The sequence below is a fragment of the Schistocerca cancellata genome, chromosome 2, assembly GCF_023864275.1.
Source record: "Schistocerca cancellata isolate TAMUIC-IGC-003103 chromosome 2, iqSchCanc2.1, whole genome shotgun sequence".
Taxonomy (NCBI): domain Eukaryota; kingdom Metazoa; phylum Arthropoda; class Insecta; order Orthoptera; family Acrididae; genus Schistocerca; species Schistocerca cancellata.
This window is the reverse complement of record NC_064627.1, coordinates 426,475,412-426,496,875: the sequence shown is the minus strand read 5'-3', so window position 1 is coordinate 426,496,875 and position 21,464 is coordinate 426,475,412. Positions and strand designations below refer to the sequence as shown.

General features: G+C 36.7%; 1 protein-coding gene across 3 annotated transcripts in view; it reads left to right on the top strand.

Moving 5' to 3' along the window:
* Positions 1 to 15,893: 15,893 nt before the first annotated feature.
* LOC126161890 (vitamin K-dependent gamma-carboxylase) overlaps positions 15,894 to 21,464 on the top strand; it is an 80,844-nt gene continuing 75,273 nt past the window's right edge. The window contains exons 1-2 of one of the 3 annotated variants that reach the window (XM_049918030.1): positions 15,894 to 16,426; positions 16,502 to 16,657. In XM_049918030.1, the coding sequence (XP_049773987.1) occupies positions 16,201 to 16,426; positions 16,502 to 16,657 (382 nt within the window). In that variant the 5' untranslated portion in view covers positions 15,894 to 16,200. Of the gene's footprint in view, positions 16,427 to 16,501; positions 16,658 to 21,464 lie in introns of those variants that run through there. The other 2 variants (XM_049918031.1, XM_049918032.1) reach the window with 2 other exon arrangements.

Genomic DNA, 21,464 nt, shown 5'->3' with positions numbered 1-21,464 from the left:
TGGAGTAGTGACAGCCAGTGTATTAAGCCATTTGAACTGTGAGTCAATTTTAGTCGTGTGCAAAATTGTTCATGATGAGAAATCAGAAAGAGGAGGCTAGTCAGTTTTTACACAATTATTACACCAAAATTTACTTCAGTAGTTAGCAAAATTTTTGGGAGGAGAAGTTGAGGAAATAAATAATAAAGTCTATGCAATGAGAAGTGATGTAAGTAAGAATTTAGGTAATAGAACTGAGGAATCAAGAAACAATTTGGCTTGTAAAATCAAGGGGGGGGGGGGTACACTACGCACAATGAAGCGAAAAATATGAGGTTCCAAATTACAAATCTCAATAACTCGACCTAGAACTAAGAAAGGAACTTACAGCAGAACCAGAAAACAAAGGATCAGATGCACAGTTAGGTTTTATAGATAATAATGTTTTAAACACAGAATTGGATCTCATAATTAATGTTAAAAGCACTTCTACTGGAGAAAATGTAGTTTTGTCAAAAGAGAGCGAAAATGTATATTTTGATGCAGATCGATTCGCAGCACCACATGTTTATCAACATACTGTTAAATATTTAATGAAAGAAATTGCAAATTGTAACGATGCTGTATCCAATAGCCTAATATTTATGCAAATATTAACAAAATTAGTAGTACAAGCGTTGAAATGAATTGGAAATATCCCAAAATAAAAGTAGAAATAAAATCTCTAAGTAAATACGAAGTAGTTGGAAATATGTAGATAAAGAGTTTTCGACAGAAGACACTGGGGAACCCATAGGGTTAACTCATACTGTAAAACGCAATTTAAAGATCTGTTGTTATCAATTCAATAGAACTATAACAATTAGATCATTTATAAAAATTTGTGATGACAAGTGAATGATAAGTTGACACATGCCTATTGATTAAGCTACATTTTACTGTGAGTGATGATTAGAGTGAGGGGATCGAATGTCAGAATGCATACATAATATCTGAAAGCTGTAACTGCTGGGATTTGTGTTTTATGTGAGTAACTTTATGTCCAAATTGGACTAATGTTTGAAATATGTTAAAGATGTTTTGTCATTTTTGAAAGTATTGAACCTGTGCTGTTGATAATCATTTAAGAGCTGATCTACTATGGTCACATTGTTTTATAATATGGAGATAGAGTGGTGATATATGAGCATTAGAAATTTTTATGAATGTTAGGATTATTTGATATTGTAGGATTACGTATATGGTGTCATGACGTTATGAAGGGATTTCTTCACGATTTGACGACATATTGACGAGATATCTGGTATATTACACTATTTTGGAGATGATAATTATAATTAGCTTGCTATGTGTTAGGGAATAACATTCTGTGTTGAGATGGGTGGTGATCAGTTATATCATGGAGTCTACATTCATACCTGGAAATAAGATGAAGGTTTTTACTGTGTTTATTGTTAGTCTGATAGAAATGTGAATAAATATATTAACAACATTTAATGAGTTCATAATAGAACAAAACTTGAAGTAATGAAAGAAGTAGAATAGCTATTTTCCGAAAATGTCTGGGGTAAAATAATGTTGCTGACTAGTATTTCACACCAACTGAATAGTTCTTGTAACAAGTGGATTATTTAAGGAGAGTATTGCTGAATGGGGTATGGCGGAGGAGGTGTTCAGTCTGTAGTGAAACCAGTAAACTATTTTTGATATAGAAAAGATTTGAGGGATTGTGTTATCTGATAGTGTACCAAACAATTCTGAAAAAGAAATAAAACAATATATCAATGCTGTCTACAAGGATATTTCTGTAATGCGAATTTGGAACTTCTGTTGGTTTATACTTAAACTTTTTGTGATGTTGTTGCAAGTGATGTAACTTTGTTTGAGAAGATAATTTAGCAGTACAGGTTTTAGCATTTTATCTTGTTGTCAAGGTTACTGTTTACCATACACCAGTTGTATGCATACACTTGAGGTCTGTACATATTCTGAAGTACTTTGAAATCTTAGTACTTGTTCCTGATAGCACAAAAACTTGATTTGCAGCTGCCTAAATTCAACAGATTATAGTTTACTTTCTATATATGCTGGATTAATGAAAACATATAGGATGCTGTTATTTGTAATGAAAGTTCCATACACACTATATTTATGCAGTGTATATACAAAACAACCTGAAGAATCAACTATACACTTTTCTAGCCAATATATTTGTTACCTGTTACCACATCTGATAAGAAATCATAAGTAATGTTACCACCTTGATACTTAATATCGTACACCTACACTAGTTACTCATGAATTCAATGCTTTGATGAAATGAAGGATATAGATTTTCAGGCTGCCACTACAGCTGCTGCACAGATCATAAACATTATGCTATGAATACCACGAAAGCGTAAAGCTAGAAAATACACTTCTATCGCATTTGATTTAAATTTGTGTGAAAAGATGTTTATGCTGAATAAAGAAGGATAGCAAAGTTATGCACCAAACAGAGTAACAAAAACATATATGTGAATTTTCTTTAGATACATTGTGGTACATAAACTTGAGTGATTGTTTGGTTTGGAATGGGGTAGGTGTTGTTATTTTTGCCCTTCCTCACTTGTTCCCATCTCAGTGAAAATAATGATCAACACATTTTACAAAACACAGTGACTATATAGTCATAAAGCTAAAAAATACTTTACTCATTCTCAAACTTATTAGATGAAACGAAAAATATCCACGTTGAAACGAAATGCATATATCTGCAAATGAATAATTAACACAGCCATATGAATCAAAGAGATTCTGGGAAAATTTCCCTGAGTAGTTCTCACCCATTCTCACTAATTCCAATATGAACAAATGACAGAAATGTGAAGCACTTTAAATTTGACTTGAGGAGATATATTGCTACATTCTTTGATCAATATCTCATGAAAGCAGCACTTACATAGTTTAACCCAGATGAAGAGCACTTGATTCATACTTCAGTGTACGTGTACACGCATTTAACTGTATACGCAAAATGATTTATACACGAAATGTTGATGAATTCGTTATAACACTATGAAATGAAGATTGTACAAGACAATTCCTGAATAAGCTATAGAACTTACAAATATTTGAAGTTATTCACTGGCACTTATCTGATATGAAGTACCACTTTTGAAGAATAATTGTAAGAATGAAATTGATTACATTTTGTCAAGAGAATCTACAACTCATACATTTTTAGATTACAAAATGATAATTATAATTATAAATACTCGATTTTCCAGATGATGGCTTACGAGTGGAAGGTATTACCACATCATGTACATACTAACTATGTATCTAAGTGAATTGTCAATAGATTTAGGTAACAGTTTATCTTGTGAGTTTGGGCACCACATGACCTGTATGCATTCCCATTGTTACAAAAAAAAAATACTCTGGGTATATATAATGTAGTTTTGCCATACAATTGTAGTAGTTGATAGCACAATTTACCTGACACTTCTAATTTTTGATTTATAAGGTGCTCGAAGTGTAAGCTATACTATACTCTATACTCTAAAAACATTCTGTAGTTGTCATCTGAATGAGCAATTGGTGACAGAGACTGTGTAGTTTTAGAGATAAATATTAGACAAGATTTGAGAAGATTGCCTTCTGATGACAAGTTGAATATGAGTTCCCATTGTACTAATGATTGCATGGAGAAGAGAAAGGACGTGGAGAAAAGGTATTTGTAAAATGAAGTAACCTTTAATAATTTATGTAATGACATTGCATATATACTTGTTAAAATAGTTTCTACCTTATATTATTATGTGATATGCTTAGTTGATAGTAATTACCACCAATGTCCAACACAAACAGATGCATGAAGACATCAAAATTATTGTATAATATACCCCTTGTTCTGATATGTGCATACTACAACAAAGTCTCACCCATAATTCTTATGTGCATTACTTTGGGATGGTGTGTAAAGCAGCAGAATAGAATGACTCTTAACAAAATTGCGATTCTGACCAGATACCATATGGAAATATCCAATATCTTGCGATATTTATGTGAAGTAATACTCATATGTCAATGCATTGTAGCACCATAAATTCAGTATATTTATATAATTAGAATAACTGGAACATAACATAATGAAATGGCTTCTGTCCAGAGAATGTGAATAAATCTTATAACATATACTTACATTATTCATATACAGAAACCTGATTCTCATTATTTTCAACTTAATGTAAAAATGTGGGATTCATGTTAGTATCAAAATCAAACTTGTACTTAAAAAGTTCTTACAATTCCTAAATCAAGCATTACCTTTGCATGATATTCATGTGTACTGGTGATGATGACTGTATAATTTCAGCCTTTTAGAAATCTTGTAGCTTGTTTTAAGAAACCTATCAACTTTTAATTGTGAACATCAAATAATAAATAAGTTCATCAAATAATAAATGAGTTCATATTTCGACTGTTAAAACACATATAAGGACCATGAGCAACAGCTGTGGGATGACTAGTATCGTCCCAGATGACGCTGACTATGTGGTACAAAGAAACAATTTATTAAAGTTGTTAGGTACATTTCTGTTTTGACCACATCATTTACTAATTTTGATTAACTTTAAGTGTCGTTCCTGACATACAAAGAGCCCAGATGTCCTTTCACAGGAGAAAATATACAATGAATCTCTATTTAAATATAAATTAAAGAAACATTTGTTAGATATGTCTATCTACATGTTAGAAGAATTTTAAGCATAAAACGGGAACTTCTATTGAGAAATAGCTAAGTAAATGCCTATTTACATCTATGTGATTACTTTGTAATTATGAATTAAGTGCCTGGCAGATGGTTGATCGAACCACCTTCCAGCTATTTTTCTACCATCCCATTCGCTAACTTAAATCTTCCTGTGTCAGCTCTGATTTCTGATATTTTATTATTATGATTATTTCTCCCTATAAAGGTGGGCGCTAACAGCATATTTTAGCAATCAGAGGAGAAAGCTAATGATTGAAATTTCATGAGAAGATCCTGCCTACAACGAAAAAGCCTTATTTAAATGATTGCCACACCATTTCACATATCATATCCATGACGCTCTCTTCCCTACTTTGTGATAATACAAAATTAGCTGCCCTTCTTTGAACTTTTTCAGTGACCTCTGTCAGTCCCATTTCAGGCAGATCCCTCATCCCATAGCAACACTCTGAAAGAAGGCAGACAAGTGTCATATCAGGAATCTCTTCAGTAGGCCTGTTGCACCTTCAAAAATGGTTCAAATGGCTCTGAGCACTATGCGACTTAACTTCTGAGGTCATCAGTCGCCTAGAACTTAGAACTAATTATACCTAACTAACCGAAGGACATCACACACATCCATGCCCGCGGCAGGATTCGAACCTGCGATCGTAGCGGTCGCTCGGCTCCAGACTAGCGCCTAGAACTGCACGGCCACTCTGGCTGGCCTGTTGCACCTTCTAAGTGTTTCGCACACACTGCACAATCTTTGGTTTACTTTCATCACAGCTTTATATAAGATCGTTCCAGTTTAAGTTATTTGTAATTGTGATGCCTAAGTACTTAGTTGAATTTACAGCCTTCAGATTAGCGTGATTTATTCTTTAACCGAAATTTAGCAGATTCATTTTAGTACTCATGTGGATGAGTTAACAATTTCCATTATTTAGAGTTAATTGCTACTTTTTGCACTATACAGATATCTTGTCTAAACCGTTTTGCAATTGGTTTTGATCATTTGATGACTTTACAAGATGGTAAATGACGGCATCATCTGCAGAGATCTAAGAGGGCTGCTAAGATTGTCTGCTTTATCATATATGCAGATCAGGAATAGCAGATGGCATATAACACTTCCCTGGTGAATTCCACTTACTGCTTCTGTTTTACTCGATGACTTTCCGTCTGTTAGTATGAACTGTGACCCTTCTGGCACGAACTGGTGCACAGACACACAATTTTATTAGACATCACTTATGATGAACGGTGCTATAAGCCTTCTGTAAATTTAAAAATATGGAATCAATCTGATATCCTCTGTCGATTGCACTCATTACTTTGTGAGAATAGAGAGTTAGATTTCTTGCACCAGAATGGCGTTTTCTGAATCCATTTTGGCTGTCTGTCAGTAAACAGTTCTCCTTGAGGTCATTCATAGAGTCTGAGCAGTTTATATATTCCAAAATCCTGTTGCAAATTCACGCTAGTCCCATAGATCTGTAATTCACTGGATTATTCCTATTTCCTTTCTTGGGGGTTGGTGTGACTTTTGCAACTTTCCAGTTTTTAAGTATGGATATTTCGATCAGCGAGCAGTTGTGGATGATTGCCAAGTATGGAACTATTGTATCAGCATATTCTGAAAGGAATCTGACTGGAGTACAGTGTGGACTGGAGGCCTTGCTTTTATTAGGTGATTTAAGCTGCTTTACTACACTGAGGATATCTAGTTATAAATTAATGTGATAAATTAGTGCATGAATTACTTTATTTCTTGTCAAATAATTATCTGTTGCAGATGTACATCTTTTTTTTATGATGAGCTAATTCAAACACTTATCTCTGCATATGGATTTCCAGTAACTCCTTGTGGATATGTATTTTTGTTCTTTTCCACATAACGACGTAAAATTATAGTACTGTTATCTGTTTTTGTAAGTAATAAAAGAAATCTGCCATGATGTGTACATCATCTAGCTGTTTTAAATTTCATGTCAATAAAACGCTATAAGGTAGAACATTTCTATATTTTTTCGTAAATCTTTAAAGAAGTCTGAAGGTACATGTAATTTGTCTACAGTTCCTCAATTTAAAAAAAAAATACTGAGATTGGTATTGTGAAACATGACTGTTTCATAATTGTTTTACTTGTTCCACATCTCACATGACGTGTTCCTCGTTTGAGATCAATGGGACATGAAATAAATAAACAAGGATTTATGCACTGCAGCTATACACTCAGTGATTAGGGGAAAAGACCCTCGAAAACGATTAAGTCTCATTATTCCTTCGAATATCGACTGGAGTGGTATAATATGGAAGATGCATACACATAAGTAGTAAATTAAGTTCCATCTGCTACTAAAATACATCGAAATTCTTTTTAATTGTACATCCATATAGCTGAAAAAACTGTTTGCTATTCATAATCATAGTCACTGCTGTGATATGGTGTTACCTAGCTCAAAAGGACATTGTAAGAGGCCATTGTAAGAGCTATGGAATATGTAACAAGCAAAACTTTATTTTGAAAACCAAAAATTCTTTTGTCTCATTGGTATCTTCTGTAAGTAACATTCTTCAGTAATGAAAGCTTAGATGGACGTGGCTAACTTCCGACTATGTATGAGCACATACATTCATATATAGGAACAGAAAAATTAGGAACTCACACACAGCAAACTCGCACAGCATTGAGACAAAATGAACCTCTGGGAAATGGGAAAAGACTATAGAATAAATTGCTGAAAATACTGTATAATAAAGTATTGCAGAATATAAATTCAATAAATTACCCTTCTACATAGCCTAACCATAATATTTATTTATTTTTATTTATTTATTTATGCATTTATGTTACCTGGCAAGAATAGGGCCTTCAGGCCCTCTCTTACACCTAACCAGGCATACTCAGATTCAACAAATTTCAGTTTCTACAGAACATTAAGGACATATAACATGTTATACAGTATTAATGTTACAGAAAAAAATTAGAGATTATAAAAGTAGTACAATGATAATTATAACAATCAAAAAATAATTATAATAATCAAGAATAATAATAATAGTAATGACTATGTATAGGAAAGTAAACATATTTTTTCTTTTATGAATGTCAGTCCTATTGCTAGTTGGGAATTTTCTCGTTATATTCTTGCAGCTTGTGAGTTATTCTCATCAAGCAGAGACATAAGACGATAGAATGGGGTGAAGGAGATATAGAAGAGGTAGATAGGTTAGACGAAGAGAAATAGAACGGTAGAATTCGAAGCTATAATGGAGAGGAGAAAGAAAAAGATGAGAGGGGCACGACAATGGTGGCTATACCATCCCTAATATGTAAGTCTTGAGTTCCCTCTTGAATGTTAAGTGGTTCTGGATAAGACGCAGATCACAGGGGAGCGCGTTCCATAGTCGTATGGCTGAGATGGAGAATGACACAGAGAAAGATTTTGTGTTATGTAAAGGTACAGCCAAGATGCTAGACGTATCCGATCTGGTATTGCGGTTGTGGAATGATGATAGGTGTTTAATGTGAGAAGATAAGTATTGGGGGCACCAGTGGCTAAGAAATCGATGAAGTAAGCACATCGTGTGGAGATCGCGTGCCTTATGTGGGCGTATCCAACCTAGCTGGGAGTATGAAGGACTGATATGATCATACAACCGTATATTGCATATGTATCTAACGCAAGCATTCATCACTAGCTCGAGGCATCTCGAATTTTCACTATTTGTGCCGTGTTGAACTACATCACAGTAGTAAAGATTAGGCAAGACTAGTGTTTGGACTAATTTTTGTTTAACATGGGTTGGAAATATTTTTCTAAATTTTTGAATTGCATGTAGGGAGGAGAGCGATTTCCGGCAAGCTGTGACTGTTTGTTCTTCCCAGTTTAGGTGTTCATCCAAGATTATTCCAAGGTCTTTTACTGTTTTTTGGTATGGTAGTTGGGTACCACTGAGGAGTATTTGAGGGACTGTTCGCGAAAGTACCGACTGATTAACTTTGGATGAGATATAAGTATGACCTGGGATTTCTTGGGGTTTAGTTTCAGACCTAGGTTCTGTGCCCATCGAGAAACAGAGCAAAGATCTGCGTTCATACTCGCTACTGCATCAGCAATGTTCTTGGGGCTTGCACTTATGTACAGTTGAATGTCGTCGGCATATAGATGGTAGTTGCAGGAGTGAATCACTGAAGAAATATCATTAATGTACAGTGAGAAGAGTAATGGACCAAGGACGGAGCCTTGGGGAACTCCAGAGCGCACGTTTTTCCATGATGACTTTTCAGACCCACAAATGACTTGTTGACTTCTGTTTTTGAGGTAGCTGTCGAACCAGTGTATAGCGCTGTTTGAGAAATTCAGCTGTTTCATTTTAATTAGTAATATATCAAAGTCAACTGTATCAAAAGCCTTGCTAAAGTCAAGCAGTGTTAGGATGGTAGCTTCACGTCTGTCCATAGCATGTTTAATGTCATCAGTTACTTTGATTAATGCAGTTGCTGTACTATGGTGCTTTCGAAAGCCTGACTGATATTTGTCGGGGATGTTATGAGTTTTGAGGTAATCCGTCAGCTGTTCATGGACGAGGTATACCTAGATCTCAGAAAAAAATCTTTTTCCCAGTAGTTGGAAGAAAGCAGAGATCATACTCATCTATAAAAAGGTATCGATAGGTGTAGTCATCCAAAAATCTATCGTCAAGTTTCATTGCTAACCATTGCCTCCAATCCATACAGAAATGTCAGTCTTGCAAAACCTAATTTACACTTTGTTTGCATGACATCGTGAAAACTACAATCAGTTTGTTGCAGTGTTTCTTAACATTCAAAACACATTTGACTCTGTACCACACAACACTTATTAATGAAAGTACATCTGCATACAATATCAAACGAATTTTGTGACTGGCTAGAGGATTTGTGGATAGTAAGGGTGCAGCATGTTATCTTGGATGGATAGTCACATACAGGTATAGAAATAATTTCAGCTGAGCACCAGGGAATTATGTTTTGACACATGCTTTCATGTTGTGTAGTAATTATATGGAAAAAGATATTAATAGTAACTTCAAAATTTTTCAGATGATGTAATTGTCTATAATGCAGTAATATCTGAAAAAGTTGCACAAATATTCAATCAGCTTTCAAAGCAATGCAAAGACTGACAATTAGCTTTAACTTTTCAGAAATGTTAAGTTGCTCAGTTGAAAAAAAATCTAAGATTGCAATATCATTAAGTCACAATTGTAAACAATTCACTAGTACAAATACCCAGGTCTATCAAACTGAAAGGATATAAAATTGAATGGTCAGATAGGATCAGCTGTAGGTCCTTGGTAGGAATTGGTTGTAGGTTATTGGCAGGATTCTGGGAAAATGTAATCGGTCCATAAAAAAGATTGCTTCCAAAGCACTCACATAACTCACCCTAAAATATTTTTCAAGTGCATAGGTCCCATACCAAATACATATAACACAAGATATTAACTATCAATATACACAAAGACCAGCAGCATGTACTGTCACAGGTTTGTTTGACCAGATATTCTTCAGTGTAAACGATAAACTCAGGTTATTTTTTCGTTTAATCCATACTGAGGCCTAGCATTCGTGTATTAATTTTATTTAGTCCTCAGTGTTGGCCCTGAATGAAGAGATTCATTGCTACCTGTATAACATGAGAGCTGGCCAACAAAAACTGAGACCGATTTCTTCCCGTAGGTGTTTATTACTTCATTTTGGTAATTACATGATATTTTTCAGAGTACTTCCCTCCTACTTGAATGCACTTTTATAACGTCTCTGCCAGTCGTTGACCACTTGGTGCAGGCCACTCTTTGTCAGGTCCTTGAGAGTCACCTCACTTTCCTTGATCAGTGCTTTGGAGTTCTCAAATTGAACACCCTGAAGCTTTGCGTTTAGTGATAGAAATCACAGGATGCAACATTGTGGCAGTACACAGGCTGTGTTGAACTGAGGCAGACTTGATTTACGAGGTGAGGCCACAACGTGAAGGCGGCACACAGTCGAGAAAGTTCCAGTCTTTTCCTTGCAATGTGCTTCCACAGTCTAACCAGTACTGACATGTGTTATGCAGCTGTAACAGTAATGTGATGGGGAACTGCATGCTAGTAAATCATTCCATGACAGTCAAAATATATGATCACCATCACTTTCCCTGCAGACTGAACAATTTTCGCCTTGATTTGTGTTAGAGAACATGACGATTTCCATATGGTGCTGGCTCGTTTTCCTTCGGAATCATACCGAAACAGACATGAGTCATCTCCATTGATAATCGAATCCAGAAAAACATCCCCTCCTCAGCAAAGGAATGCAGCACCTCATGGCCTCTCTCCATTTGCACAGCATTTAGTTCGGAAATCGACAGACATGGCACCCAATGGGCATAAACACAGGTCACATGGAGAGGATCATCCATAATCGTAAAGACACTGCCGTATGACTTTGCGTAATATTACCTGCCTATTCTCAGGGGCAATCACAGGCAGTTGATGTTGATTTCAGTCACAGAAGAGACCGAAACACCAGGTCCAACTTGATTAACACAGACAAGTTGGCCTTCTTTGAAGTCCTTGACTCACCTGAACACTGTTGCTCGAGATAGTGTGTCCTCACGGCATGCCTGCTGCAGCTTGTCGTAGCAATGTGGTTGAAATGCACACAGAATTTTAGTGTGCCATACTACACCACTGATGTCACCTCCATTGTTTGGTATGTGAAATACACACATCAAAAAAAGTTTTGCATCACTCAGGTTCCCAGAACACCCGAAGACAGACATTGACTGTCAGTATTATATCACTCACACAGTCACTTTGACTGTTCAGAGATGTCACTTAACCCACCCAAAGATATAAACAACCATGCATGAGCAGCGCCTATTACACAGAGGGGATCCTACTGCCGATCAGTTCCAATCGTTCCACCAGGAAGGAGGTATATGGTTCATGTTGTCTGAGTCCAACCATGCCCAGACGGTCAATACCGCAGTTCAATCGCGCCCGCATTGTTACTTGGCGCCAGGAAGGGCTCTCAACAAGAGAAGCGTACAGGTGTCTCAGAGTAAACCAAAGTGATGTTGTTCGGACATGGAGGAGATACAGAGAGACAGGAACTATCGATGACATGCCTCGCTCAGGCCGCCCAAGGCCTACTACTGCAGTGGATGACCGCTACCTATGGATTATGGCTCGGAGGAATCCTGACAGCAACGCCACCATGTTGAATAATGCTTTTCGTGCAGCCACAGGACGTCGTGTTAAGACTCAAACTGTGTGCAATAGACTGCACGATGTGCAACTTTACTCCCGACGTCCATGATGAGGTCCATCTTTGCAACCACGACACCATGCAGAGCGGTACAGATGGGCCCAACAACATGCCGGATGGACCGCACAGGATTGGCATCATGTTCTCTTCACCGACGAGTGTCGCATTCGCCTTCAACCAGACATCCGTCGGAGACGTGTTTGGAGGCAACCCAGTCAGGCTGAACGCCTTAGACGCACTGTCCAGCGAGTGCAGCATGGTGGAGGTTCCCTGCTGTTTAGGGCTGGCATCGTGAGCGACCGACGTACGCCGCTGGTGGTCATGGAAGGCGCCGTAATGGCTGTACGATACGTGAATACCATCCTCCAACCGATAGTGCAACCATATAGGCAGCATATTGGCGAGACATTCGTCTTCATGGACGACGATTCGCATCCAAATCGTGCACATCTTGTGAATGACTTCCTTCAGGATAACGACTTCTCTCGAATAGAGTGTCCAGAATGTTCTCCAAACATGAACCCTACCGACAATGCCTGGGATAGATTGAAAAGGTCTGTTTATGAACGACGTGACCCACCAACCACTCTGAGGGATCTACGCCGAATCGCCATTGAGGAGCGGAACAATCTGGATCAACAGTGCGTTGATGAACTTGTGAATAGTATGCCACAACGAATACAGACATGCATCAATGCAAGAGGACGTGCTATTAGGTTTTAGAGGTACCGGTGTATACAGCAATCCTGACCACTACCTCTGAAGGTCTCGCTGTATGGTGGTACAACATACAATGTGTGGCCATCATGAGGAATAAAAAGGGCGGAAATGATGTTTATGTTGATCTCTATTCCAGTTTTCTGTACAGGTTCCGGAACTCTCGGAACCGAGGTGATGCAAAACTTTTTTTGATATGTGTACAATGAGCCTCCATAAACTAGAGCATTACAACCAATGTACCGATATGAGAGTGCCGGTGCCTATGGGAATTATACACAAAAATCCTCTCTTTTCTAATAGTCATAGTATGGATAGGAAACCGTCATGGAACCTACAGCAAAAAATCAGTCTCGCTCTTTGTTGATCGTCCCTCATACCTGTTGATGCTGTACTGAAAATTGTGCCACTAGAATGTTCATTGCAGCAAGTGAAAACTGTAGTTTGTAGCGCCACTGCAGTTCAAATGTCATGTGAATAGTTGTAGAGAAACTTAATTTTTCTCTGGAAAGTCTATACAGACTACTAGCATTCAATTCAATACTTTTTTCCACACAGTACCTTTGATTTTCCAGAAATGACATCATGACATAAGTTGCATAACTTTTCATTTCACATCAGCTACCTTATTGTTACACAATGAAGTTGAATGTCAGGAAAAGAGCAAGAAATTTTCGTTATACATGTGATGTGTTCTCAGTTTTACACTCTTATTCTGGTGGTAGGGTGAGAGTGTTTAATATTTTTGGAAAAACAACCACTCTTTTTTACAATAGTGGATGATATTAGTTGAAATAATCTATGACGGAAGCTATGAACCTTCTTCAAAAAACAGTGCAGGACAAAATTACTCAGATGCATAAACCTTATATTACAACTGGTGATACTGAGAAGGTAATAAGCCAAATGAAAAATAAGAATTCGATTGGTGTGGATATGAAAAGTTATTCTTGAAGTTCTCTCTCACATATTTAATGACTCAATAAATAAAGATACTGTCCCTAATGGACTCAAAATGAAAGTGTTAATCCACTGTTCAAAAAGGATGATAAAGCTGAGGTTTCCAAGTACTCATCAGTTTCACTGCTAACAAGTCTTTCTAAAATCCTAGAGAAATTTATGTTCAAGAGAATCATGATCATCTTAATAAACATAATACCCTTAATGAAAATCTCTTGGATATCTGAAGTGTATTTCAATTGAACACTTCATTTTCTTATTTGTCTACCAACTCCTCAAATCAACAAACAAAAAATGTCACCAGTTGGAATCTTTTGTGGTCTGTCTAAAGCATTCGACTGTGTGGATCACAAAATTATATTTACAAAGGCTGAGCGCTATGACTTCTATGGTAAAGTAGGGATGTGTCGTGACTCATATCTGGATGGCAGAAGGTAGTACTGAATAATTCTGCAATGGCAACTGCTTGCTCTGATTGGGGCACAATGAAATGTCAACTACCACAGGGCTCTGTGCTCTTTATGAATGATATTCCATGTGGTACAACACAAAAAGCACATTTCACCCTATTTGTAGACAACACAACCATTATGGTAGAGAAGATGCCAAACTGCATTCTAGAGAACTCTGTGAGCATTAAATTAAAAGAAGCCCTAGATTGGTTCCCTTCAAATAATTGGTCCCTCAGTGTTAACAAGACTCAATTCATTCAGTTTGAAACAGCAAACAAAACTAAAAAATTGTTGAAATAAAAATGTGGTGACAAATAAATGTTGAGAGTTGAGTCCTCCAAATTCCTGGACTTACACATTAACAACACTATAAACTGGACAGTTCACATAATCTATCTATGTAAAGACTGAATTCGCCAGGATTTGTCATCAGCTCAGTTTCTCTGTTTGTGACCTGGAACCAATCAAAGCTGCATACTTTGGATATTTCCACTCACTTATGAGATATGGTATCATGCACGGGAAATTAGTCATGGGCAGATAATGTCTTTATGGCATGGAAGAGAGTCATCAGAATTATGAGTTCAGTGCAACCTAGATGCTCTTGCAGAAATTTATTCAAACAACTGCGGATGCCATATCAATACATTTATTTCACTAACATGCTTTGTGAAGAATAACCATACAATTTACGGAAAAGAGTATGAATATCATGATATGAAACACGAAATAAATATGATCTTCACAAAGATATAAAAAAATCCAGTATGGTAGAGAAAGGAGTACATTATTCAAGCATAAAAGTATACAGTAGACTCCCAGTTCATGTTAAATCAGTTATTGGAGATAAGACTAAATTTTAAAAAAGAGCTAAGACTCATCTTTTTAATAGTTCTTTCTACTCTTTACAGAAATGTTTCGAAAACGTGTAAAAATTATTGAAATGTATTTACCTTTAAGCATTCCTTTAGGAGCTGACAATGTAGCACTGGTACATCAATTGTTGACAGAATGCTTTTCATATGAATTAGAATGCAAGCCTTATAGTTTATTTGTATAACCATCATTGCTACTGTAATCTGTATTATTATTTGAATCCTTGAACTTCATGTATCTGTTTGCATATGATGTGGATTGTAGGCTTCATGACCATTTACATATGGTTATTACTGTTATAATCTGACAGGTTCTATATCCTAGCGATACACTTGCATCAAGGACGCGTGGAACTCGAAAGTAAAGAAATAAAATACCGCTTGTATATACGCTGGAAATCTCGTTCTATAAGAAGTATTTTAGATATTCTGCTCTCATTTATGGCTCAATTTTCCAGAAACCCAATGGATACACCAGCCAGTGAGAAGAACTTGTAACTTGTCAATACAGATATACAAGCTAAGTGATGTTCTCAGTATGTATTATTTTTATACTTGTGATTTTCACTGAAAGAACAGACATTTCTCTAGGGTGGGGTTGTAATAAATACTGTATGTACCGGTGCTTATGTTTCGAAGTTATCTATTGTTGAAAACGTATAAAACTATGAAAAGTCATACAAAATGTTTTTTCTATTAAAACAATAGATGAATATTAAATTGAACGATGAATTAAAATAGTTTCATAATATACTACATGATTACTGGAAGACCATTAATCCATGGATTTTGCAAGTGAACTGTGCAGCCACTGATTAAGATGCTGTTGCCATGGCAACAGCAAAGATATACTGTCTGTGACCAAACAGCTGTGAATATTGTTTTGACATCTGGGAGAGGGAGAGAGAGAGGCGGCTGGAAATTAATTGGCGCCGTGTGCGTAGGAAGCAACCTATAATGATTGTGAGCCTTACACAGGGATCAGTAATACACAATCCGCGGTGAAATGCAGTTTGAATTCTCGGGGAACTAATAGACGAGATGGGCATTGTTTGTAATTTGTAACAAGCAGACAGTATAAAGATATCCAAAAATTAAGTTGTACATCTGTCTTCCGGAGTGATACAATGAAGAGTATTAACGATTGAGACTGTACAATAAGCATACGCACGTAGAATGGTCAAACGAAGATTACAAGCGCAGAAACAGGCGACGCCATTGCCTGTGCAACCCATAAGACAGTTAAGAAAGGATTCATTAAGGGAGCAAAACCATAACTTATCGTCGTTCGAGAAATACGTTGGTTTCTCTATTTCAGAACTGAAAACATGGGAACGTTTTGTAAAACTGTTGTTCAAACCCACAGACCCTTCGTCGCTTGGAGTTGTACGAGCACTCTTTGGTACATTTGCGATTTACAAATTGGTTCTTAGAATAATTTAAACATTACAGGCTCCCGCACAGAATCATTTTACAGGGCTGCTGATGGTCTTAGATATACCAGAGGAAAGAGGTCTCGCAGATGCAGACATCCGTTGGGGGAATCCAGATGAGTGTCGTTTTCCCTTATTCAGCAACCTTCATCCTTTGCCACTGGAGTGGATGTGCATCATTTACCTCATTATGTGGATTGGTAATCTAATTAAATTAAGTTTTTTTCCTACTTATATGCTGTGTGTGTGAGTATTCTGAAATCTCGTGTAAGGAAAGTGAACTGCTTAGGTAATTATTTTGCTTTGTACAGAGCAGATTTCTCAGGAAAATGAAACTAATGATTAATTATTAACATTTTTTGGTGGGGGTACATATCTAGTTGACCGGTCTGTAACCAGCGTTTTTCTCCTCGAAGGTTGCTTCTTAGGTTTCCTGTTGGTGTAGGCTTATTAGTCTGCAGTTTCTATTTCCACTCGGCTACCAAAAGAATTGGATTATTTGTAACTACACTCGAGATTTTCAACGTTATATTGAAAGACAGTGCTGTAGCCGTTTATTTTATTTATTTATTTTTTTTAAAGAAAAAGTTACATTAGGTTAGAGCCTTGCACTGTAACGTGATGTTTTATTTTATATTTTTTTCTTATTTATTTCGTGTTTTGTCTGAATTTATGTATTATGTTGTGATTCATTTCATGACTTTGTAGTTTTGGCACACATTGTCTCATGAAATCTCAGAATAAACAAAAGAGAGTAAGGATGTTCATTACAGAATATTTGTTCGTAAAATCATACAGGTGGTTTATGAACCCTCACAAATGGCAGCTTTCAGGCATTCCATTGCACAGGAGATATCATACTACACCAAAAAATATTGGTGATTGTTTGGGAGTATTTTCTGAGCGTTTCGGTGTAAGGTAGCCATGGTCTCCAGTGGCTTTTTGCACAACAATAATGTAATTATGATGTATTCATGTTGCTACCTCAGTCACCATTGTTTCTGCAAAAATACCATCAAAATAGTGAAAAAGCTCGTAACAGTTAAAAAGCATAAAACAGAGGTTCATGCAATAAACCTCAGATAAAACACAAACACTTTTATTACAGTGCATTGTGCCACTCCTCCATTGCATGTAATGAACCCATAAACAAGTTGCATACTAGCTCAATTTTCATTAAATGTATCCATACTACTATGTACCACTGTTAATGGACAACTAACATTGTTGAAAAAACTAACCAGATACAGGGAAAGACAGTAATAAATGCAACTTTGTGGGCAAAGAGTAAAGTGTACATTACTATTGTCATTATCGTGATTTAATGGCATAGATTTATTTCTAAGTGAGACACACAGCTCACACTTGTGAACCTGGCTGTCTTTCAGCAACTGTATATAAGTTTCAGTGAATAAATAACACAGCCAACTGGTTGCAAATAATTGTTTAATACATTGACCTAGGTTTAGACTCCTCTAAGGATGTCTCCATGAAAATGAAATGTTAAAAGCTGTAAAGTTACATTGAGTTACATTGCGAGAAGGCAACAGCAAAGTTTAGAGCAGAAATGTTCACGTCAGAAATTAAAAATGTTCTAGCCTTGGGCATGTATACTTTGCAAGGAACTACAACTGATAGACATCATTTAATGAAGACATCATTAGATGTGTCGAAACCTAGGTCAATGTGTTGAACAATTACGTGTAGAAGGTTGGTGTATTATTTGTCCATTGAAACACACAAATATCGTCTATATTTGCACTGTTGCACAGATGTTTTCAGTTCAATACAAATACAAAGATAAATGGGGTCAAGAAATCAGATGAAACACAATTACTGTGAAATAAGCCTCTGAAGACCATAGCTCCCACACATCCCTAAAAGTTTCTTGATGGAGTTCGAGTACAGCCTGTTTTCTAATTAATATGATGCCTGGGTTAACGTGGTTGTAAAGTTATGTATGTTAAAAACAAGGTGCTGGAAATGGCCTGATATTGTTCTAAACATGGATTCCTTGTCCAGTGGTTTCTCCCACGTGAAATGTGCGAAGGTTATTGTAGTGTACAGTAGAACAACTCCATCTAATAAAGAACTGTGGTTATTCTTCTTTTTTAATGTTAAGAAAATGGAAAGAAAACATCCTGTCATGTTTAAAAGTGTAGAAGTGCACAAATGAATGAAAACCAAAAGACAGAGGTTAGCTCTTTTTATTCCATTTCATATATATGAGAAAAATCTTTATCCTTGCCTTTAAAAATTCTATTTCTCCATCTATGTATGTACTCTGCAAGCTACCTTATGGTGTGCAGAGGAGTGTACTTTGTGTACCAATGTCACTCCCAGCACCACCACCACCACTCTCATCTCTTCTCCTCGCCTCTCCTCCTCCACTCACAAATGATTTGTGGCAAGGATGATTGTTGGTAAACCTCTGTGTGAGCTCAGATAACCCTGATTTTCTCTTCATTTTCTTTTTGTGAGATATACACAGGAGGTAGCTGTACTTTGGTCGATTTGTGTGGGAACTTAAATTCTTGGAATTTTAACGGTAAACCATACCATGATCCACAATGCCTCTATCACGCTGGAATTGATTGAGCATCTTCATGACACTTTTGTGCCTACTAAATCCAGCTTCAATGAAATTAGCTCTTCTTTGGATCTTATCTATCTGTATCAATCCTGTGTGGTATGAATCTTACACTGGCAAGCAATATTCAAGTACTGCACTAAAAGCATCTCCCCTTGGCAGCTTTTTTATGTCATAGCACTGTTGTCATTAGCTGTGTATTTGTATCCTTTTTTTGTCACTAAATTAGGATCCTGTTATTTTTGTGGGCAATTCACAATGGCGGATTAAGCCAGTAAGACCTATTACTTATTCAGTAATGTAATAAAATATACAGGAAAGAATTGTGATTTCTTCAGGACATATAGAAGTAGGATAAGGATGCACTGAATGCTTAAAACAAAAGTTCATTTAGACATCTCATACAAGTCATTGCCAAAAGTAAGGGGGTTATGAGCAATGTAGTGTAGTGTGTGGCAGAATGCCGCAGGAAACAGGAGGAAGACAAATGTAAAAATTGGTAAGATGCTAACTTTGATAGTCAGAGTGACTGTTTTTATCATATATATATGTTCTAGCTTTTGGACATGTACAAAATATAAAATGTTTTCTATTATTTCCAGTACCTTTTGCAGCATAATGGATCTGTGTGCATGCATTTTCATTGTGTCAACAAAGCTAAGTCTGCTAGTATATTCTCAATCTGCTTGCTTTCTGTCTCTGTGCATGTATAGTTGGGAATGTACAGCTGCTGCCAGTACAGAGTTCTGTTTTCAACAATACAGGCTTGATGTCCATATGTAATAACTGCACAGTTTGCACAACAGTTTGTAGTGAGTGGTGCTAGAACACTGAAACAGTATTGATTAATGACACTGGTTCAACTATGCTGCTATGGGCTGCCTACCAGATTTCAGCCTACCTTACTTTCTGGAGTCTAGCAATGTTGCTCCTAAACCCTCAGATTCCAATAGGTACAGACAACATTGGATATATATGTTGTTGACCATATAATAAATGACCACATCACTGATAACTATGATAATAATAACAATAACATGGATGTGCGATGTATATCCAGATGGAAGAATTGTAATCTGCAAACTTCTGATCTAGTGACTGGCTTATTTTATCTGTTGTGCTGTAATTTCACTGTCCATCACAATAGCTGTAATTGATAGTTTATTGAGTATGGTAATTCGTATCCATTTCTTGGAGACATAGATATTTAGCCTTCAGTGAAAGATGTAAATGTAAGACCAGTGCTTTTTAAGATCCCTGTTCTGTGGAAATCCAGTTTTCTTTCTCCAGGAACTTTGCACTTAGTTATGTAACCTAACCTGTAATGAATAAACAAAAATAATCAATCAGTTTCTCCTTCTCAACCAAGCTCTACTGATTTTCCTAAACCTCATCACTCCTCTTCCTTCCCCTTCAACCGGTCTGCCACAAGAAGGAGCCACTGGCTCCGAAAGCATGCACATTTTAATACCTTCTATAGGTGTGTTATTCTGCCATCACTTGATGAGTAGATTTTCATGTTAACTGAGTCTTCCATTGGTTCTTGGTAAAAGAGTAGATTTCCTATAAAGAGTAAATGTGAATTTGATTTTAAACAAAATTTTTTTTTATTGAGATCAAGTTTTGTTTGCCTTATGGAGGAAACTCACTGATATGTTTCATGCTGCAGGTGTCCATTCTTCATTTCAGCTGTAAACTGTTCTGTGAATTTACGGTTTAAACTAGTAAACTGAAAGACCCATTTTAATTTGTTGGTTGCTTATTGTGATTGTTAGCTCATGGGGTAACACTGCTGCTTGTCCCCAAGTTAATTGCTACAAATTACAAAATGTGAAGTATTCTTCATTATTAGTATTTTACTGAAGGTATAGAAGAATTTGGAAGCTACCAGTGTGGTTAAAGAAAACTTGGCCTTGATATACCGAGCGAGGTGGCGCAGTGGTTAGCACACTGGACTCGCATTCGGGAGGACGACGGTTCAATCCCGTCTCCGGCCATCCTGATTAAGGTTTTCCGTGATTTCCCTAAATCGCTTCAGGTAAATGCCGGGATGGTTCCTTTGAAAGGGCACGGCCGATTTCCTTCCCCATCCTTCCCTAACCCGAGCTTGCGCTCCATCTCTAATGACCTCGTTGTCGACGGGACGTTAATCACTAATCTCCTCCTCCTCCTCCTTGGCCTTGATAACTTGCACGGATTTTGATGTCACCTGGGATGAGTGGGTTGTAGATATCTATCTCTAATGACACTTTTAAACATTATTTTCACTTTAATGTGTACTCCAGTCATTGCACAATAAAAAGATTTTGATTTTGCATCAAAACTCAACTGACCACTATGTTTTCATCCTAGTAGTGACAGTACTGTTTGTTAGTTCATTGTCAAGCACACAATTGTAGCAACCATTATCTAGTGTT